General features: G+C 35.7%; 2 protein-coding genes across 2 annotated transcripts; both read left to right on the top strand.

Annotated features, from left to right (window-relative positions):
* The first annotated feature begins 2,327 nt into the window (after nucleotides 1-2,327).
* sft2d2b (SFT2 domain containing 2b) lies at nucleotides 2,328-7,507 on the top strand. Its single transcript, XM_067373827.1, has 8 exons — nucleotides 2,328-2,535; nucleotides 2,773-2,862; nucleotides 2,956-3,041; nucleotides 3,453-3,534; nucleotides 3,685-3,720; nucleotides 3,858-3,916; nucleotides 5,196-5,225; nucleotides 6,436-7,507. Exons 1-8 carry the CDS (start codon nucleotides 2,473-2,475, stop codon nucleotides 6,473-6,475), a joined length of 486 nt encoding a protein of 161 aa, XP_067229928.1. The 5' UTR covers nucleotides 2,328-2,472; the 3' UTR covers nucleotides 6,476-7,507.
* A 228-nt stretch (nucleotides 7,508-7,735) lies between these two features.
* On the top strand, nucleotides 7,736-23,430 carry tbx19 (T-box transcription factor 19). The gene is made up of 8 exons (XM_067373826.1): nucleotides 7,736-9,903; nucleotides 14,619-14,883; nucleotides 17,746-17,880; nucleotides 19,498-19,559; nucleotides 21,329-21,390; nucleotides 21,531-21,734; nucleotides 22,489-22,624; nucleotides 22,780-23,430. Exons 1-8 carry the CDS (start codon nucleotides 9,674-9,676, stop codon nucleotides 23,015-23,017), a joined length of 1,332 nt encoding a protein of 443 aa, XP_067229927.1. The 5' UTR covers nucleotides 7,736-9,673; the 3' UTR covers nucleotides 23,018-23,430.
* Nucleotides 23,431-23,719: the final 289 nt, after the last annotated feature.

Genomic DNA, 23,719 nt, shown 5'->3' with positions numbered 1-23,719 from the left:
ACTCTCGAATAACCAACTGCATTTACAGCAATTCTGTGCAGTGTGAACGGAACCAAACTGAACAACAAGTTCAACATACAACATCTGTAAGAGCGGTGAATCACAGCACAAGGAACGCGGTACAAGCCTGGACTCGTTCATGTTGCCAGATCTTGCTAAAAAAATCAGTGACAAGAACTAGCTCCTAAAATAAACCTCCAAATGCTTTATGCTGAAAATAAGACAGACTCATGTCTGCTCACTTTAATAACTTAATTAACCCGATCGCTTAATAAGTTGAGCTTAAACAACAAGCCCAAAAACGCTGATAATGAGTGATCATGGCAACACAGATAAATCGCCCCTCTGTAAAACAGGTTGTACAAGCTTAAAATGAAACACGACCCCTTTGTTGACTGCGTTTAGTTAAATTGCTGAAAACGAGTGTTTTAGTCACTGTAATGCTGCTTTGGTCACATTAACGGATACCAAACACAAGAGACGCCAGAACGTTGCTATGGTTTCCAAGCTGTCAATCATCGCATATTTGGGAGTAAGTCGTTTTCTGTTCACACATGTAATGATAATTTAGGGCAGGGGTCTCCAAACTCGGTCTTGGAGGGCCACTGGCCTGCAGAGTTTAGCTCCAACGTGCCTCAGGAGAAGATTCTAGTAGGCCTAATGCCTAATTAGAACTTGATTGGCTGGTTAAGGTATGTTTATTTGGTGTTGGAGCTAAACTCTGCAGGACAGTGGCCCTCCATGGCCGAGTTTGGAGATCCCTGATTTAGGGGATTCACTCCCACATTTAAATGTGGTTGTCACTCCTAAAACTTAGCCTATAGTGTGTATGAGGCCAACATGTAAGTGAAGTAATGCTTTTAACCAAAAAGTAGGTGTGCATTGTCACCCATGGCCTGTTGCACAAAGCTGGTTTCAGTTTCTAACCAGATAAGTTCAAGATTAATTTTTTCGGGCTCATGAAGGTGGCGGTTAACCGCAGGATTTATTCTGGGTTAAAGATCACAGACTAAAACTCGACCAATCAGCTGCAAGTAAAGTGACCTGTAGCTCTCGCTCCAAATTTAAATCAGTTTATAGTGAAAACATTATTGAGAAAAAATTGCTTGTCTTTTGTTGCTAATTATTTATTATATTGTTATTATATGAATTATAAAATATATTCATATAATTATTATATTAGCCTAATTGACAATATTAAACTTTGCTTTTAAATAAATATAAAACATGCATTAATATTAAATAATATTTAATAGAGCTTTAAAGCGTAGAGGTCTTTGTGAAATTAGCTATATAAATTATAAGGCCTATTTCTTTGATTCATATGCATTAATATAGTAAGATATTTTATTTCAGCTGCCTTCTCAAACTTTCACTGCAGCAGCAGTGTTTATTCCTGCTCTGTAAATGCATTTAATTTTATGATATTTTTCATAAAAATCTTCAGAAGAGAAGTGAATTGGCTGTTTGCCTCACATGTCACTCTTTCAGGTGCAAGCGCTTCAGATATTCGCAAAGTTGACAGAGAACGTTTTTCACCCAGCTTTGTGAGTCTGATTTAAACCAGGTTGGATTTATATGGATTTGACACTCAGAATTTGTTCAACTAGTTTCATGCAACAGGCCTCTGGTGTGTGCTTGAGTAATTGTGCTTCTTTACTATACTTACTGTAAGTCTATAATATATTTGGGGAATTTGTACTTTGAGTTCATACTGTATTTCATTGGTCATCCTGACATTTATTCTTTGTCATTGTCATTCTTGAAAATATACACAATGAGTCTTACTGTACTGTGAAGTTTACTGAACTTTTGTTGAAAACAGCCAATAAAACGGATTTCAGTGTGAATGTCATCTGTATTCATCATGTATTTTGTGTTTTATTTAGTTTTATTTTTTTATTTGTATTATTGAAGGTGAACTCGACTCAAATTCTGTCTGTGAAACAACTATATAGTGTGAAATATTACTCTATAACACTTTCAACTTTATGTCTGATGTGTCTTGGAGCCTTTTTGTGGTTAAACGGGTTATTTTGCTCAATTAAGCTACTTAAATGTGAACATTTATGTTTTTGTGGATTTCATGAGTCAAATTCAAAAGCTAAGTTTCTTTTTCACTTTTTTTTTTTTCTCCATTTAGATAGTTTATAAATTTAAATGGGTAAAATACTGGCAAAGCACCTATACTCTCACTTAAGTATAAATCATCGTTAAGCCTAAACAATATGCAGACAAAACAGGTTGTGCGTTTGGTTTCAGTTTGTCGATTCAGTACGTCGAACGTCATGACGTCGCGTAATCGTTGCCGTGGCTACACACGGAAGTTATCTTGTGCACCTGTTACACTATCAAACAGGAAAGGGAACGAATCGATACAAATACTGGAACAAAGTAGCTTCGAAGCAGTTTTTATTAACCTGAGGCATCTTTTTTGAATTGTTTGTTTAAAAGCCGTCAATCTCAACCTTCATGGACAAATTAAAGAAAGTTTTGAGTGGCCAAGATGACACTGACGACCTCAACGTACTGCAGGTAGTTGCAAACTCGACTGAGTTTGGACTTGGTTGTAATCGCTATGTCTGTTTAAAATAAACAGGGGGTTCGTTTTGAATCCGAATCTAGACTTTTGCTACGTTTGTTGTCTGCGTGTTTACCCGTCTGTCATTCGCAAAAGCTTTAAAATCTGCCTATTTATGAATATCAAGTTGATTGAAGTCATTTTCTGTTTTTGGTGAACATGTTTCCATGAATATAACGATGCTGTTTTAGGCAGCGAATGAAGCATCAACACTGGGATGGGGCACGCGCGTCAAGGGATTCGTCGCGTGCTTTGTGGCGGGCGTCTTGTGTTCACTTTTGGTAAGACGAATGCACAAATGGTCTTATGTCGTTTCATTTTAATAGTATATGCAATAGTCAAACGTCATATCTTTCGTCACTTTTGTTATTCAGGGGACGTGCTTGCTCTGGGTTCCGAAAAGCGGACTGACACTCTTTGCAGTGTTTTACAGTTTAGGTAATATTGCTTCTATTTTAAGGTGAGTCATGCAGCTTCATCTCTCAACCGTTGAATTGATCTCACCCAAGGCGTGTCAATGTTTGCATTGGCATGTGGTCAGTGACAAATACTGACTTTTAGAAAAGATTTTTAACAAATGAATTGATTTGTAACCATAAAGTATAAAGTACAAAATATTTTCCTTATCTCATAAATGTGAGTCATTGTAAACCTCTTCAATATTTTTTTTTTTTTTTTTTTAAAGCATCATAGTTTTTTTTCCCCCAGATAGCATGAATATCATAAAGATTTCTTGGGGTTTTCAAACTAACCTTGCTATGGCAAAGTCAAAAATATACCCCAAAAATATATCCGAATGAATTTTGATATGCAGCATCAACAAGAATCTGTAAGTCAGTACTGAGGATCTTTGGGTGTGGATTTCTTTCAGCACTATGTTCTTAATGGGTCCATTAAAGCAACTCAAGAGGATGTGTGACAAGACTAGAGCTTTGGCAACCGGCATTATGATCGTAAGAGTACACACACACACACACACACACACACACACACACACACACACACAGATATAATAGACTGTAATGCATACAGAGAGATTCAGTATTTCTTATATCATAATATGTGTGGCCTTTTCTGTAAACTGAACATTTGTGTTTTTAAAGACATGCCTGGTGCTAACCTTCTGTGCTGCTTTTTGGGTAAGTTGGTTTCTTATTTAGCACAATTATTATTTAATAGCCTTATAAAGTTGTTGTATTATGTTTCAGTCTGCATGTTTATTATGATTATTGATTCTTTGCTTTGCTTGATCTTAATTACATTTTTTTTGTTTTAGTGGAAGAACAAAGGCCTTGCTCTGCTGTTCTGTGTCCTCCAGTTTTTGGCTTTTACATGGTAAGATACTGTGTGTGTGTGTGTGTGTGTGTGTGTGTGTGTGTGTGTGTGTGTGTGTGTGTGTGTGTGTGTGTGTGAGAGAGAGAGAGTGATATTTGCTGAGTAAAAGTGAGAACTCCAGGTGATAAAACACCTTCCTTGACCTTTGAACCCCACATTGCTGTAAGCAATGTTTTTCTTTCTTTTTTTTTTAATGGACCGGCACTATTCCCTGAATATCACTGTATTAAGTGTCCTGAAATATCACACCTGTCTCTGTGACAGCCTTAGGCTTTGTAAACCTTTCAAAAGTGTTTTCTTCTTAAAAACTTTTCATAAGTTATTTTGTGCTTTTGGTGGACAGCCCACTTATTGTATGGGAAGCTGAATTCTGAGAGTGTGATATTTAAGTGTATAATTGAAGTTGAGCACTAGAACCCTGTCCTGCATTCATTTTGGCAACACTGAGATAATATTTTCTGCCCTTTTTCTTGCTCCATCTCTGATTACAGTGGGGTTTGGAAACTCAATGGGTGGGGTTTAGAAAGAGGTGGTGTGTGTCATTCAGTCACTAAGTCTGGCAGAACTTTTCTTGCAGTACCTTTTATAAATGTTAAAACAAATCTAGTTCTTTTTAACAGATCTCTCGAGGCTGAAAAATGTTATTTATTTCAATAACATGTTGCTACAAATACACATGACTAAATTAACTGTGCTTGAAGGAGCTTTTTCAGCAACTTTTGGGATACTGACATGAGGACAATGTTTGTATAGTGAATCTACATTGATGATATTTAACAGACACTCTCATCATAAGCTAGTTAATTAATGCAGAATTAGGTGGCCTGCTCTGGTAGCCTGATTTTTGCAAAGTAAGGAATGAAAGTAATGAAGTGAATGCTGTAATTATTCCATATTAAATTGTAATGACATCTTATTAAATTGGCTAAGTTTTGAATCGTTTAGTGTGACATGATTGTTGGCTAAATAATTGCCAATTCTTACTGAAAATGAATGACTTCCAGTCAATTTGTCTCTGCAAATCGCTGGCAGTGCAAATGGCAGTGTGTGTGTGTGTGTGTGTGTGTGTGTGTGTGTGTGTGTGTGTTCTTGTATACATGGTTTGTAAGGACACGTGTGTATAATGACATGGGTATACATTATACATTAGCGTAAGGGGATAGAATATACAGTTTGTACACAATAAAAACTATTACGCCTATGGAGAGTCATGTGTGAGAAATAATTCACAAATTGTACTTATTTGTCTGTATTTAAATCACATCCATTTATTTCACAGGTATAGCTTATCCTTCATTCCATTTGCAAGGTGGGTTACTTTCTATTTTCAAAACCATCCATTAAAAAAATCATATTGACATAAATGAAAATTAACAATCATTTATGATGCAAATAAATTAGCAACCAAGGCAAAATTTGTCATTACTGAAGGCAGTTTGAGTATTATTCTAGAAGTATTATGCATTTTATCCTCCTGAGACCCAGAAAAAAAATGTGAATTTAGTTTTTTCTTTTTATTATTATTGTCATTACATTGCTCGGAGCACAAGAAACAAATGTAAAAAATATATATTTTATTCATATGTTATGCAATGTCAAACAAGGCATGAATAGACATGTATATGCAAAAACAACGGATTATTTTTCATTCACCAGACTTTTTTTTTTTTTTTTAGGTTTTTAGGTTTCAGGATTTTCTTTAACCAAACATTGTATAAAGATGATTCTCAACTAGTTATGAAAGATATAACAGAATGATTTGATATTTTAATTTATGCGATGTGTGTGCCATAAGCGGCTTTTCCCATTCTATACAATGCTACATTGTATCTAATTTGCATGTTAATGTATTCTTGGAGCGGCATGTAATGAAAAAATAAGTGTAATGGGAGTAAAAATCTGCAACCTTTTCATAAGAATATCTCCCAAAATGCTTGATTTACATGCTTTAACTCCTGGTGTCCACTACAGTGGACGTATATAAATCAATGTCCTGTTTCATAGCTGAAAGGCAAACTCTGATTTGAAACCCCATAACGTTTTCCCTGAGATGTTGATTTATGACAAACAATTTGAAAATTAGTCAGATTTAAATGATGGATATTTCCATAAGAATGCTAAATTTGATCAATGTCAGTCATATTTAAAGACCAAGGAGAGGGAGATGTCATTGTGAAACATCCAAACATTGGTTATCTCTGAAAAGCCCTGAATCTGCTCTTTACAGGACATTTAAAACTATGACACATACAATGTCAGAGAAATTTGCTAACATATAACGTCCACTAGAGTGGACAAAAGTCTATGCTTGGGTCTCAGAAGGCTAAATTATATAAATGTACATAAATGACCATTTCCATTTTAAAACATCAGTTTTGCAATTCATCAGAGTGCCTATTAGACTAAAATAAGGTCTTCAGATCAAAGCTGTCATTCTGTCAAAGCCAAAAAAGACACTTTTAGTCATCTATTTTTTGGCTTTGGCGTTTGTTTACCTTTGGCTGTTTGTTTTTATGCAGGGATGCAATTATTAAGTTGTTCTCCGCGTGCTTCAAGTGAGATGCCTCTACATTTGGCCTTGGCTGTTTCTCTGTGTGCTGCTCTGGCTCCAGCGTTGGTTCTGCGTTCAATGCCACTCATGTACCCACTCTGCAACCTGGCACAGACACCGCACCACACTACAGCCGCTCCCATTGCTCTCCCTCACGGATGGACACTCTCCATCTGTGTGAACAAGCGCACACACAGACAAGTACTCTCTCTCACACACACACACACACACACCTGTGCTTCACATTCAAGTGGGAAATTATGAAATATGTAATTAGGTAAATGCTTTGGTTTCAGACTGCCCTCGACATGCTTGGTGAAACAAGATGGAATTGCATATTTTACATTTAACTGCTGTTTAATTGCTGAATTCTTTCCTATGTGCCTTCGTCCAAGGATTACTTGAGAACTAGGGTAGAACTGTAGCCAGTGTTGCTGTTTTTGTTTGGTATTTGGTTTTGTTTCTTTTTTTCCAAGAAAAATTGAGTTTTTGCTACTAAGGGTTTTCTATAATTGCATTTCAATTTTTACTTCAGATATTACCTGTAAAAGGATGACAGAAATGTCTTATTACTTAGCCTATGTAATGGTATCTTGCTATGTTATCTTATTAGATAAGTAAAATATTAAACACTCATTAGGGTGCCAGTGTATCTTTAAGGTTCATTTATCATCAAACAACCCTACTGCTTTCAGTTTGCTTTGCATTTAAGTGCAAAATCATGTGGCTTTTTCTTGCATTTTCAAATCATGTCAAGCACATTTCCATTTAACTTTTAATTTCAAGATTATAACTTTTGATTTATAGTTCTTCCTGCTTGCCTTTTAAATAGTTTTGTCAGCAGTATTTACTGAAGAGATTAGTTTTATTTATAGGTAGGCCTATAGAAATAATATTCTACTGTGGAAAAAAATGCATTCCAGAATTATTTTATCATGGCTGAATATGTGTGTTTCCCCTACATCATCATGATGTATTTCCCATGTTTGTGCTTCATTATATAGTGCTTTACTGGCTATGAAAAATATATTTTTATGTGAGATGTTTAATAATTGTTATTTCTACAACATATTAACAATCATTGCTATTAAAAATTGTTTAGATTTATCTCCTCTGCATGAATCAATTTCCCCTTCTCTAATTCTAGTTTTATGTACATTTTGTTGTCAATGTCTGCATCTCTTTGATTTCTTTCTTTAATTCAAGGTACGTGCTCGTGCTGTCATTTAAGAAGCCCTCTTCCACATAATAAGACTTTTATAAGTTAAAGTTCAGTGATGTGCGTAACTCATCTCTGCTAGTGAAAGGTCAGAGGGTTGATTTTCTGATGTTTGATATGCAGGAGGATTCCCCGCTAATGACTCTTTTTTTCGGATTTAAACTCTTTGAATCCTCTAATCTCCATGCGCGCGGCTCTGTGATTAGAGCGCCGGTCGCTGGATCGAGTTTCCGTTCATTCCCGTTCGCTGCAGAGAACATCCAGTATTTTATTTATGCTCCACATGGCTTGTACAATACTATAAGCTCTTTGACAGCGTGCCCTTATCTGCGCCGGCACACAGGAGTCCGTCTCGTGAATCACAGTGGATGTTCTGATGTTTCATACCAGTCCGAATGCAGTAAGCAAAATGAAGTGTAGGTCGTTCGTTAACTTCAATTTTAAAGGAAATATGCTGATTTAGCCTACGTATTTTTAGTAGGCTGCGAAAGAGACCCGAATGCTTGTCTGTTTAAATAGGCTAACTGTATATTAGCATATGCTTCAATGTTTAAGATAAAAAAAAAAAATCCACGTGATTTTCTTCGTTCGAAAAACATTTAATAAAACATTTAATAACTTATTTATTTATTTATTTATTTATTTTTTTACAGAAATTATGTACGTAGCTTATATGATCGCATAAGGTAGCTAAACATGCCTTTTATTAATAATAAAAATAATAATAATAATAATAAAAAGGTCAAAATTTAAGCACTTTTTTATTTTTATTTTAATCCGGACAGTTTTAAGCCCCACAAAAAAAATCAATTTTTTTCTTTTTGTCGAGGAATTGGAAACATAATTGCCATAATAAAAATAAGCTGTATTCAAGCCATTTTTGAAAAATATTATGTATTTAAATAACTGGTCTACATCACTTAATACATTTACAAATTTAAAGTAGCCTAAAGGTAATTTAACAGACCTGATGTGTCTATAAATTGTGAATTTAAGATTACGCCCAAGAGTTTATCTCTAAAACACACACACACACACACACACACACACACACACACACACACACACACACACACACACACACACACACACACACACACACACACACACACACACACACACACACACATACTTGTTTTTGTGAAATGTGGGGACATTCCATAGGCGTAATGGTTTTTATACTGTACAAACCGTATTTTCTATCCCCCTACACTACCCCTATCCCTAAACCTAACCCTCACAGGAAACTGTGCACACTTTTACTTTGTCACAAAAACTCATTCTGTATGATTTATAAGCCTTTTGAAAAGTGGGGACATGCTGAATGTCCTCATATTTCACCTCTTTTTGTAATACCTATGTCATACCCATGTCATTATACACATTTGTGTCCTGATATTTCACAAAAACAAGTACACACACACACACACACACACACACACACACGTCCTGTACGAGCTGTCCTTGGTTCTGAAAAGAAACGGCGAGTTGTTTCTGGAAAAAAAAGTCGTTTATATATTTGCAATAGGCCTACAACACATACGGCGCGTGATTTAATATTTCTTTTAGACATCATGTTTTTTATTGTTTTTCTCTATGAAATATTTTGCCTGTCAGAAGTTTCGTTTGAACTTTTCTGCAATTTTCAACATTATAACGTTGCCTAAACATAAAAGTGAATCCTGAAAATAATCTTGAACATTAGAACGGGTTTTGAAATGGAAAATAAAAGGGTTGTGAATGAATCACTTAATTAGAGCAAACCCACGTGACTGCAGGTTTGTCCCCCGGTCATAAGAACAGGTGTCGCAGTGAGCTGAAGGTGCAGATCAAGAAAACACCCACTGCCATACTAAAGAGAGTTCTTTTTCTTTTTATGACTGATGCCGTCCACAAGTTGTTAGGTCTAAGTCTTCTCATAAATTATAGTGAGTCAAAGTTAAAATACAGTTCTTTTCCACTTGGAAGCGCGTGAGAAGCGTCACTCATGAAGGTGGAGGAAGAGCTGAGGAGCGGCGGCGGAGCGGTGACCGGTGGTCGGGGCAGCAACGACTGCTGCATCACCAGACTGCTGAGCGTAGTGGAGAGCGAGTTACAGGCCGGGCGAGAGAAGGGAGACCCCACTGAGAAACAGCTCAAAGTCACTCTGGAAGATGCTGAACTCTGGAGGAAATTCAAAGAAGTCACCAATGAGATGATTGTGACGAAGAACGGGAGGTGAGACACGATGAACCAACATTGGAAAAGATTTTGATTAAAGCAGTGGTGTTTGTTTATATTAATTAATACATTTATTTTGCACAGATGTTAGAAATAGTTTACTTGAACTTATGAAGAAAATGCATACGTTCTAATTGTTTATATATTTATTTTGGTTTTATTTTTAATTATACTTTGATTTCTAATCCGATTTTTTAAATAATGTGAAGTCACAGAAATGTATGATGCATTATGTCTCTGCAGTATTTTACAAAATATCATAATTATATATTTGTTCTCATCTTTCTTTGAAACATTTTAAAAGAAGATAGTAAAAGCACTCAAGCAAAAAAAAAAAAAGGTTTTAAGTAATAAAACAATATTTATACTGTTCAAAATGAAGAAAAAATTGAAACTATCTGGTTGTCGCTCTGGAGACTTCACATCCAATAAAAATAACTTTGGGTTCAGTTGCTTAAAAGTAATTGTAACAATGCCTCAGTAAAGTTAGTTCTGGAAAAAAAAAAAAAGTTTGCAGATGCCACATTGTTTAGTTTTTTTTTATAGTTTGTACACTAAAAAAAAAAAACTGTTGATGCCTTACATTTTTAAGTATATTTAAATTGGCTGTACAAGTTATTTCAACTTAAATTATATTAAACTGACTTATGAATGGAGTTGAACAAATGTTATTTTAAGGAGTTAAAGTTATGCAAAAACACTTATTGAGAATTTTTTTTTTCTTCTATCTAATACAATGACATTAGGACATTTTTTTTAATTGTGACTTAAGTGTTCAAATACTGCACATATAAAAATTTACTGCAAATAAAAATTATAACAGTATAATCTATATAACAAACAAGACACTTTTTGAACTTAAAACTTTAAAAGCAATTTTGAAAATGTTAATATCAGTTGTAGTTCTGGTCTTTTTATTGTTATAAGGATTTTTATTTTAAGGATTCTCATTACATTTTGCATTAAAATGATCAAACTATGTCTCTCTAGTCAGTTTTATATCTGTCTTTCTATCAAATGCCTTGTCATCTCTAAGCAGGTTTATTATTTTGTGTTGCTGGTATTGGCAGATGGTGCTGTTTTTGATGTTTTTTTGGAACAGGCAGATTAATTTAATTGAAAAGGCTTGTTGTGGTGTTGTCAAGCTGAAGGGTGTCTTGACCAACTCATTCAGTAGTTATAGGTCAGCTCTGCAGGTGGGTGTCCTTCCATTTGCGGCCCCTCTTAAACTTGTTCTCATCCATAAAAAATAATCATGGGGGGAAAAAAGTGGAAAATGACTATAGCGTCCAACCTCTCGTGAAGTTTGTGCTTGTAACTGCTCGTAGAGTTTTGGCAGGCAGTGTGAATCATTGTTGGAGGATAACTTTTTAATCACGGATGTGAGTGTGTGACAGCTTTTGGACAGATTTATTAAGATTTTCATCTTAAAGTGATAGTTAAAATTCTGTCATCGTTTACTCGCCCTCATGTCATTCCAAACCTGTATGGGTTTCTGTCTTCTGTATGCAGAACACAAGAGATGATGTGCTGAAGTATTTTTGTCCATGCAGTGAAAGCCAGTTAGATCTTAAACAACACTGGAACCCTTTGACTTTCATTGTATGGAAAAAAAGAAAAAGAAACACGAAAACATAGAACATACACTCCTAAAAAAAAAAGATTCCAAATGGTGGTTTTCACAGCAATGGCATGGAAGAATGATTTTGGCTTCTCTTAAAGGGATAGTTCACCCAAAATTGAAAATTATCCCATGATTTATTCACCCTCAAGCCAGGTGTATATGACTATCTTCTTTCAGACGAACACCATTAGAGATACATTTAAAAATATCTTTAGTCCGCCAAGGTTTATAATGGTTGTGAATGGGGGGCCGCGTTTTGAAGTAAAAAATAATGCATCCATCCATAATAAAAGTAATCCATACGACTCTGGTGGGTTAATAAAGGTCTTCTGAAGTGAAGCAATGCTTTTTTGTAAGAAAAATATCCATATTTGAAAGTTTATAAGTTCAAATAACTAGTTTCCTGTGGACAACCGTATGCAGAATGTGCAAGTCGACTCGCGACAAATGAGTAACCCTCTGACACGATGATGTAAGAGTAGCGTAAGCTTAGACGCCTCTCACGGTTCAAACAAATGTTGGCTGTGACCAATTTAAGCTCCTCTTCTCTTATATCAAAATCCTCCAACATTTCTCTTTAAAAAATCTAAAAATCTTGTTTTAGTCTTATAATCCGTGAGCGGTGATTTGTTTTGCTCTATCCTCTGCGCCTCCGCGTTCGTCATTACGTTGTGCGTCAGGTCAAAGTACTCTTCCACTGCAAATCATGCATTCTGCGGGTCGTCTGCCGGAAGCTAGTTATTTGGATTTTTAAAGTTTTACATATGGATATTTTTCTTACAAAAATGCATCGCTTCATTTCAGAAGGTCTTTATTTAAACCTTTATTATGGATTACTTTTTTATGGATGGATGCAGTATTTTTTTACTTCAAAACAGCGGTCCCCCATTCACAACTATTATAAACTTTGGAGCAGTGATTCCCAAACTTTTTAGCTTGGAGTACCCTCTGAAGGGGGGTACTTTCAAAGACTATAGAATAACACAAGACGTGTCACTCGTATTGTTTTGAATGGGAGAAAGTGTAACGCGCAATATGGCGGAAAAAGTCCCGCCTTCTAAATAAGAGCCAATCGCCAACTGGTAAAAAAGTCTTCGCGTCACTTCAGCGGCCGTTAGTAGCACCGGTTTCTATAGAAACAGTCCATTTAGGTCTGCGCATGTGCATTACCTTGATCCAGCCTGAAAAATATATATATTTTTTTGTCATGATTCGAGCGTTTAGAAACTAAATTTATGAGCCGGTTGTTGTTAGATTTGATTGCAAATATGAAATTTAATCGTAAGGTTGGCGAACAGTTTTTGAGAATTTGATGCTTCCCCATTCAAAGAGATTGCATGATGCCCAGGATGCCCGAGAGGCGTTTCAATGGCCGCCGAGTGAAATGACTTGTCTTTAAAGGGACTTTGATCGTTTCAGAAAAGTAAGTAGGACTCTCCGAACGCGACCTTGGAATGCATCCTTCTTTCACAGGAATTCGAAGGATACATGAGGTGTATCATTCACTGCTGCAGATAGCCCACAATTCTTTGCGTCGCTGTTAACAACCGTCATTTATTTGAAGAAAGAAAAAAAAAAAACTAAATGGCGGCGTCGGCAAATGTACATACAAGCGAAGATGTGTTTAAATGTAAGTAATGCTTTTTTTTGTTTTAAACTTTGTTCTTCCTAATATCCTCCTCTTTTGCCTCTGTAACAGATATATGTTGTACATAAGCCAGCTCCTCAAGCATTAACCAAAATAAAACAAGTAAATACATTTTATTTTCAAATTACATACAAATTTGTTAATAATTTTCATTCATTCGCTGAGAGCGCAACGAGCAACGATATACTTCCTTCCTTTCCTGCCTGTGTGTCCTACGAAGGACGTCTCGTTTAATTCTGGCTAAGGACACTCCATACCGCATCCTTCACAGGATTCGTCCTCTTGAGGATGCAGCCTTTGAAATTAAATGAAATGAGACCCAGCTAATTGAATCACTGACTCTCACGATTCGTTCAAAGCCGCAGAATTGTTCGCGAAACACAGATGCGTGTTGTAGTTCTGCTGTGGTTTTCGTTAGCGCTATTATTTCATTGCAAAATAGAGCAAATACTGACAGTACTGTGTTTAAAATGTATGTTTTGTTTTTTTGGACTGTTGTATAATAATGTCACGTTTGCAGTCATGAGGATATTTGGGAACAATTTCGTTCTTGCTCGTTATCATCGTTAAATACAAGAACTTACACAACAAGGTATTTTTGTATCGGAGAAAGTTCGAGTCTTAAATCGAAATTAATCCACTATATGTGTCTATTTGTTCTTCATGTGAGTAAGTGCTAAGTCCCCACTTTTACAAAGGTGCATTGTCGAGAACGGCAGTAATTTAGCGCGATTTAAGGCAGCAGACTGCACGCAATCAGTCATTTTTGACTGCAAATGATGAGGTAATTTGATTAAATGTACTGGATTTATGGCATTTTGGCAGTTATAAAAACATGCTCGGTTTTAATATTATTTTAAGGTAGAATTAAATGAACTACTCACTGCCTTGGAGGACTAATATTTTTAAATATATCTCCGATTGTGTTCATCTGGAAGAAGATAGTCATATACACATATGATGGCTTGAGGGTGAGTAAATCATGGGATAATTATAATTTTTGGGTGAACTATCCCTTTAAGAACCTTTCAGTGAAGTTCCTAAAAGAACCTTTTTTTTTTTAGTGTAAAGCACATTTTAATCATCTAAAGAACTTTTTTTCCACTATAAAGAATCTTTTGTGCGATGGAAAGGTTGTAAAATGTACATTCAATCATGCTTGCTGTCAAACTGACAACACAAAAAAAGATATTTCGAATGTCAGTATCCAAACAGTTGATGGTCCCCATTGACTGCCATAGTATTTTTCCCATACTATGGAAGTCAATGGGGTCCACAAACTGTTTGGTTACCCATATTCTTCAAAATATCTTCTTTTGTGTTCAGCAGAAGAAAGAAATTAATACAACAGGTTTGGAACAACTTGAGGGTGAGTATAAATGATGACATTACAGGAGATAATTTTAAAGCAATATTTCTGTCATAATTCCTCCTCTGTAGGAGGATGTTTCCAGTCCTGAAGGTCAGCGTGACGGGTCTGGATCCCAACGCCATGTATTCGTTCCTGTTGGACTTCAGCCCTGCAGACGGCCACCGCTGGAAATACGTAAATGGCGAGTGGGTCCCTGCAGGCAAGCCAGAGCCTCACACTCACAGCTGCGTCTACATACACCCCGACTCCCCCAACTTTGGTGCCCACTGGATGAAAGCTCCGGTGTCCTTCAACAAAGTCAAACTGACCAACAAACTCAACGGAGGCGGCCAGGTGCAGAAACCCTGACACATAGAAGACATATGTAATGAATGAAATAGCTTAATGGCTAAAATAAGTTCCTACTCCAGCCTGTCTTTAGCCATAAGTTTGCCGTTCTCCTCTACTCTCTCTCTCAGTCATGTGTACTGTCAAACTGACATATGTTCCCTGTATTAAAATCTACAGAAACAAAGACCCCCTGCACATTATGCATAAACGTAACGCTTATGTTGCGCAGGTGTGTAATGCTGTACGTGGCCTGTTCTGCAATCTTGAGTAGCCTCTCAGGTCTCTTGTGTGTCCAAACAGGCCTCTCTGTAGCTTTTAGGAGTCTTGGCCTGCCTTTAATCACCCTGTGCGCTTCCACGGGGAAATTTCAAGTGTGCATTTATACAATTAGTGCTCTCCTCGGCATCCACTTCACCTATGGAGCCCCTTTGTTCAGCAGGGACTGCATGTAAACAGGAATAAACAGCTCTTAATTGCCACTTTTCTCGTTTAATGCACTTCCTGCCGTTCAGACAGAGAGTGGTCTACTTCAGCTAGCCATCCTGGCTTTCAGCGGGGCCGCTGCGAGGTGCTCCAGCCCGCTCCATTCGAGTATGACTCCGCCACCAAATTATTATTGGTATTTACATGACCCCTCCCCTGCAGCCTCCCCGCCACCCCATCCTCTTCTCCTGTATTCCTGCCTGTTCCCTATTTACCGGGGTTTTTAAACGCAGAGCTGGCAGCGGAGAGGACGATGAGAGAGAACCAGCTCTAAATGAAATAATTGCTGTGGTTAGTTGTACATTATGGTAATTACCTCTGTTTTTTTCTATGCAAAATTAATTTAGCCATCAGTCCTTAGATGTTCAAAAAGGCAACATATTAAAAAAGGCAGCGGGGAGAGAAAAGCACACAAAGCCCTTTATGTCCCCTGGAGCCATGCAGATGAGTACCTGCCCCTCATCAGCCATTGTAATCTACCAATTAGAGTAAAAAAATATCAGCTTTTCACTCTCATTCCGCCTGTCTGTTTCTCAGAATTCAGTCGATAGCTTTATTCATGCTTGACATGGTCACTGCAGTCATTCGAAGAATTTTTTATTTAGACAAAGCGGTGTGTAAATATAAAAACTTAGCAATATGTAGTGATCAGAATTATTCACTCAAAAGTTCCAACTGATGAGTTGGAATTTGGGTAGCACTTTATTTTACAGTCATGTTTCGCATGTACATACTATATACTTATTGCAGTAATTACAATAACTGGGTAATAACTAGATACTAGTTCTGAACCTAAACCTAATCTTGACCCATGTAGCAACTTTATATTACTCAGTACTTTCTTGATAAGTACACTGTAATACATTAAAAGTGCATGTACTGTAAAATAAAGTGCAACTGGCATTTGAATTACATTGGCTACATCCCAGTGTTATGATATGACATGAATAATCTTGATATATGAAACAGCCTACATGATTTTTAATCTGATTAGACATATTGCTCTTACATTCAGCACTGTCAAAATAATAAACGGCTATCAAACTAATTTTAATTCTGCCATATAGAGCACTACAAAATAGCCACTGTTTTATGGCAAACTTACAAAGAAAATATAAATGGAACGAAATTCAATACAATTTATATAACTGCTGTAATAATACAGAAATATTTTCAGCATCATTCCTCCAGTCTTCAGTGTCACATGATCCTTCAGAAATCAATCTAATATGCTGATTTTGTGTTCAATTATTATTGATGATCAATTAGTAATAATGTTCTTGTAATCATCAATGTTGAAAACTGTGGTTGCTGCTTAATATTTTTGTGGAAACGGCATTTTTTCAGGACTCTGATAAGAAAGTTCAATGAACAGCATTTATTTGAAATAGAAATCTTTTGTAACATTATAAATGTCTTTACTGTCACTTTTGATCAATTTAATGCATCCTTGCTGAATAAAATAAATGTATTTTTCTGTAAAGTTCTTTTTCTTTTCTTTCTTTCTTTCTTTCTTTCTTTCTTTCTTTCTTTCTTTCTTTCTTTCTTTCTTTCTTTCTTTCTTTCTTTCTTTCTTTCTTTCTTTCTTTCTTTCTTTCTTTCTTTCTTTCTTTCTTTCTTTCTTTCTTTCTTTCTTTTTTACCACAAGTTTTTGAATCATTTTGTATCATGCTTTCCACAAAAATATTAAGGAGCAAAAACTGTTTTCAGCATTGATAATAATAATAAGAAATGTTTCCTGAGCAGCAAATCAGTATATTAGAATGATTTCTGAAGGATCATGTGACACTGAAGACTGGAGAAATGATGCTGAAAATTCATCAGCCATCGCAGGAATACATTTTAAAACATAAGCATCATAAGCCTAAGTTGAGCATAGCTTCATTGGTTTCGATCAACTTAAGGAAAAACTGCCCAGGTTAGTAGAATAAGTTGACATGCACTTGCAAAGTTACTTAGTAGAATCAAGGTCTAAAGCGTGAGCAGATATTAAACAGACAGTCTGTTAACAATCTAATGACTGATAGTTGACATGTAGTTGCAAAGTTACTTATAGTTAGTAGAATGTCTAAAGTGGACCATCAGAATAAAGTGCTACCCTTTGCTCTGTGTATGTATTATACCCATTTACAGCAGTTGTATGAATTGCACTGGACTTCAGTCTGTTTTAATTCTTCTTTATATTTTACAAAATCGATTTGCAATTTTACATCCTTTGTTTGATACCTCTTTTTGAATTCATTAAAATTCAGTCTAAAAAATATTTATATACGGGTGCAGTATGGACCTACATTTGTATGTTACCTTACACACTATCCTCCTGTAAAGAACCAATTTCTTTCTAACTTTCCTTTTGTCTTCTGTTCTGATTACCTGGTCCAGATCATGCTGAATTCTCTCCATAAGTACGAACCTCAAATTCACATTGTTCGTGTAGGAGGCAGCCACAGGATGGTGACCAACATCTCTTTCGCAGACACTCAGTTCATTGCTGTAACTGCCTACCAGAATGAGGAGGTCAGAGCATCTTCACAAAACATTTAGGATAAACATGCTTAAAGGGATAGTTCACCCAAAAATGATTTATTCACTGTCATGTTGTTCCAAAGGACAGACACATTTCTTCCGTATACCTTGAAAAGTGCGGTTAGTCAGGATGTTTATGCTGCTCTTTACCAAGAAGTGAAAATAAATAATGACAAACTCTCCAAAGGTCTCCAAAATCACAAAGCAGAAAGTCACTTAAAAGGGAGTTAGTGCACACTGCTTCTGAGCATCCTGAAACACCTCCAAAAATTGGGTACGAGGCCTGGATGAGTTGCTTTAATAGTAAAATATTTCCCAAAAAACTCGAAGAGGTTGACCAATCACAACACACTGGTACAGCCAAACAAAGCACACTTAAAGAAATATGCTGTAATAATGCAAAATATCAGAAAAATAATGTGTTTTTTGAGCATTCAAGCACAAAAAACCTAGACCCCAAAAACAAAATTAAGATTTTGAGCATAATAGGTCTATTTTAAAGGGTTAGTTCACCCAAAAATGAAAATTCTGTCATTAATTACTCACTCACGCTCATGTAATTCTACACGCGTAAGACCTTCGTTCATCTTCCGACTACAAATTAAGATATTTTTTATAAAACCCGATGTTTCAGTGAGGCTTGCATTGACAGCAAGATCATTTACACTTTCAAGGCCCAGAAAACTACTAAAGACGTATATTTAAAACAGTTCATGTGACTACAGTGGTTCAACCTTAATGTTATGAAACGACGAGAATACTTTTTGTGCAACAAAAAAACTAATAACGACTTTATTCATCAATATCTAGTGATGGGTGATTTCAAAACACTGCTTCATGAAGCTTCGAAGCTTTACCAATCTTTTGTTCTGAATCAGTGGTTTGGAGCGTGTATCAAACTGCCAAAGTCATGTGATTTCAGTAAACAAGGTTTTGTTGCATCATAAGTGTTTTGAAATTTCATTGGTTCACCACTGGGGGGCGTGACAGTTTGATACACGCTCCGAACCACTGATTCGAAACAAAAGATTTGTAAAGCTTCGAAGCTTCATGAAGCAGTGTTTTGAAATCTGCCATCACTAGATATTGTTGAATAAAGTCGTTATTTTGTTTTTTTTGGTGCACAAAAATTATTCTTGTCTCGTCTTTAGTAGCTTTCTGGCCTTAATTGTCTTGCTGGCAATGCAGGCCTCACTGAGCCATCGGATTTTATGAAAAATATCTTAATTTGTGTTCGGAAGATGAACGAAGGTCTTACACGTGTAGAATGACATGAGCGTGAGTAATTAATGACAGAATTTTCATTTTTGGGTGAACTAACCCTTTAACCCTGTTGTCGTGTAAATGAACGGCCAAAAGGCATAAAACGTTTTTTATTTTTAGTTAAAAACTGTGTTGTGTAAACGGCCCCTAAGTTGTTTTTCAGTGGAAAATCTTGCTGGTAAACTTTACCTTTTAAAAAGAAGCTACTTGTTTGTGTTTTGCTAAAAGCAAAATATAATGGTATAAAAAATAATAAAAAAATATTATATTAATAGATGAAAATATATGACCTCTGGTGTATGAATGTGTTATCCTCACGATCATCTGGTCTCCTTCCCTTCACAGATAACTGCACTGAAGATAAAACACAATCCGTTTGCCAAAGCTTTCCTCGATGCAAAGGAAAGGTACAATTTATTTAAATGACATCAAACAAACATCGTCTGTGTCAGAAGATAAGTTTTCTCACCAATTTAACAATGCGTATTTCAACTCATAATATCATAACAGGCATTAGTGCTAGTCAAGCTAGCATGACTGTGCGAAATCAGCCGTGATTAGCGACCAATTATTAAACGTTTATGCTTTGAATCGAGTGAGTGTGTGAGTAAAGGAGCTTGTTGGAGAGGCAGTGTGAAGTGAGAGTGAGAGATTTTAAGCGGCTACAGTGAAGAATGTGTGAGATATTACACAACAATGTCGGTGGAATGAGCGCTGAATAATTGTACTCCAGTAAATGTAGTCATAACTTCACTGGAGCAGAGGTACAACACTCCTACTTAAATGATACTCACTCTATACTCTGTACATTTGAAGAATCTCGTAAACATCTTTAACTCCAAAAATCAAAAGAAAAGAAAGAAAAAGAAATTATAAAGAAAATGTACACACATATAATATGAAAATATAATGAATACATGTTTTAGGACCATTTGCATATTTTACATTGCATTACATTCATGACAATTGTAAAAGAAAAATTCCAGCCCCAAATTATTATTGTTACTATAATTTGTAATTCCCATTATTATTTTCATTGGTGATTTTCATTACTATAATAGAACAGGTGAGTCCCAGTTTGCATACTTATGCACTATTCTATGCTGTTTTGTAGTATAAATAGTGCGAGTCACTTCACTTCCATTCATAAATCCCCTCCCGTGGCCTCCATCGAATGCACACTTTAGAATCTCGGCAAAATTAGAAGGTCATTCAGGGACTTTTCGCCTGCTGTTTTTCAAATACTACTCTTTTGGCATACTGTTTTTTATATACTATATAGTAGGCAAGTATTCAAACACACTGAAAGTGTGGAATGTTGGACACTTTATGCACTCAACTGTCGCAGCTTTAATTATGTAGCGGAGGGGGAGGGGCTGTCAGATTCCAACGGTGAATGACAAAATAACCTCATAAAATTCATCCACTACACATTTGAGTATATAGTGCACAAGGACATAGTGTATAAGTGCATCATTTGGGACACAGCTAATGATTATTTTTAATGTAAAGCAGTAATTAAAGGCAACACAACAAAAATACTACTTTGAACTATAAAACTTTTCAATTTAAATAATATATTTTATTTACATATTTTGCATTACAGTAAAAAGGATTTTCCACCACAGTCCATAAAGTAGTGTGTCACATGATTTGCCTGAAAAGAATATAAATAGTGAAAAGAGAAGGAAAAACTCATGATGATGTAAATTAGATGATTTTGCATACACTATACAATTCAAAAGTTTGGGGTTGGTAAGATTTTCTTTAATACTTGGAGAAAACATTAATTAAATTGATCGATAATGACTCTATTTATAATGTTACAGCAAAAAATTACAAGAAAAATATTAAGCAGCACAACCCTTTTTAACTAATAATAATAATAAGAAGAAATGTTTCTTGAGCATATTAGAACGATTTCTGAAGGATCATGTGACAATGAAATACAGAAGTTAATTTGAATCGTAAAATATTATTTTACTGTATTTTGATCAAATAAATGCAGTTTTGGTGAGCATAAAATACTTCTTTCAAAAACATTTAAAAAAAAATCGTACAGCCCCCAAACTTTTGAAAGATGGTGTTTGTGACTGATTTATGGATATGAATGGTTTTGATAGGTTAGTTTTTCATTTGAGATTTGTCTCATGCACAAAGCTTTTTCTCTCCATAGGAGCCATCCTAAGAATCATCTTGAACCTTCAGCTGAAAACCAGCATGTGGGCATACCACACTGTTAGTGATCATTTTCCGGTTTCTTAATGTTGGCAAAACTAATGTTTTTGTCTGATTTATAGACCTGTTTAAGACATATTTATTGCATTATGTTAACAGTGTTATGTGAAGCATATTGGTGTTCATTTGTTGCTTTGCAGGCGGATGGTTCATATCAAACCCAGACACTCTGTGTTCTAGTGGTGGCAACTTTCCGTACCCAGGAGGTTTACCACTTACTCCCCACCATGGGTACAAACACTACCCAGTACCTAGTCTGCACGGGCACCGAGCAGCTCCGTACCCATCGCCCTACCTGCCCCGTCATCATCATCATCACCACCACCACCGTGGCCATAACTCAGGTAATACATCACAGCTACAGACCACTGCGCTTTTTGTATTAAGGGAACAAATGAATCTAAAATTGAAAAATTATGTAATTATTTACTCACCATCATGTCGTTCCAAACCTGTATGGTTTTCCTCTTCCTCCTGGAACATGAAAGGAGAAAAGTTGAAAAATCATTTCCATATAATGAAAGTGATTCAAGATTCAAGTTTATAGATGTATGCACTATATTTCCAAGTTTTGTATTTATTGTACATTATTAGGTATATTAAGGGAGGATGGGGGAAAAGTATATAAAAAAAGATGTTAATCTTATTAATATTTATATATTTTTAAAGTGTCATTAATGTAAAATACTGAATCATCTTAACCTAAGTGTCTAAAGTTATCTTACTTTAAAATAAAAACTATAATTGAACTTTTACTCAAGTCTGCAAATCCCTCATTAACAGACACAGAGAACTTTTATATTCAACATAAAATAATGTCATTGATCACTATTTTCCAGAGTTTTGTAAATTTCACAAATGTTGATATTCAAGTAAAATAGCAAAATTAAAAATAACATAGCCATTCGTCAAAAGGGTTGAAATGAGATTTTGTGCTGCCTATTGTGAAGAGAAAAAAGGTTTTTTATTATATATTATATTATATTACATGGTATTACATTATATAACAGAGATATAAACCTACTATTATATCTGTATCCACTTTTTTTTTTTTTTTTTTTTGCTAACTCATTTTAATTGTTTTGTTTTTCTTTGAAGTGTCTCTCTCTGAGAATCTGAGTCCAGGTGCTATGCAGATGTTCTCCGGTCACGAGAGCTGGACAGGTGTGTCTCCTCCTGGTCCTGCTGCGATGCTGTCTATGCCTCCTGCTCCGAACTCACCCGGAGCCAGCAGGTCAGAAAGAGAACTGACTTTATATACAGATGAGTCATTTAAGCTTTATTAAGTATGACAACATGTCAAACAATAAGGTAAAGTAATGCAGTTTTACATACAAACCTTAAGTAAAGTGTTCCACAAAGTTCTGTTTGTTCATCTGTGATTTTCAGTCAGTATCCATGCCTGTGGACTGTGAGCAGTTGCACTGTATCATCCAGCCCTCCAGGGGGTATTGTGAGCACCACACACAGCCAGGAGGAGCCTGCAGATGGTGGCTCCACTTCTACATCACCCTGCTCCTTACTGCAGAGCCACGGACCAACCAGCTCCGAGAATGGTGTAGATCAAGCTAATCACATTAGGGTAGGCGGGGTGAGCTGGTCTTCGGTCACCACCCACTCATTTTGAGTGATCTCATTAAACTGCAAAGAAACAGGTGTACATACATGATATTTGAAGATTATGAGTGTACAGCAGGTTTTGAAGTGCTAATAGAGTGCAAAAGTGCACCACTTTTTCAGTGCCGTTGGTTCCGGAAGTAATTTTTCCATTCATTTCTCCCATAAGGATTAAAGCGTTATGAGCCATGAACCAAGCTACGACAAGCTATGAGGTGAATCATAACATTGCAAACTTTGATTTGAAAGCAAAAAAAGTATTGACAAAAATACAAAGGTACAAGACTGCATTTAATGGATTGAACCACAATCCCATAAAGCATTGCAAACAGCATAATCAAATTACTCATTTAAAAATGTTGATTTTATATATAAACAATATATTACAATATAAACAAACAATTAAATTTATTGCTATATATATATATATATATATATATATATATATATATATATGTGTGTATATAATATATAATATACATGCATACATACAAATGTTTAAGTATTTTCAGAATGTAGGGAGACTGACTCGATTATGTTTTTCACAGTGCTTCGTGGGGGTGGGCGGGGCTAATGAGCTTTTTTGGTGTGTTTTGATTGTTGTGACTCTCTGATTGGTGGAATTTTCTGTACAGCATCATGGGTAATAGTGGTGGGCTATATAACCAATCTTATTTCACGATATGAGAAATTTTTATTTTGTGATAACGAT

This window comes from Chanodichthys erythropterus, chromosome 21 (genome assembly GCF_024489055.1).
Source record: "Chanodichthys erythropterus isolate Z2021 chromosome 21, ASM2448905v1, whole genome shotgun sequence".
Taxonomy (NCBI): domain Eukaryota; kingdom Metazoa; phylum Chordata; class Actinopteri; order Cypriniformes; family Xenocyprididae; genus Chanodichthys; species Chanodichthys erythropterus.
Note: the sequence above shows the minus strand (reverse complement) of the source record. Positions and strands in the feature narration are given on the sequence as shown.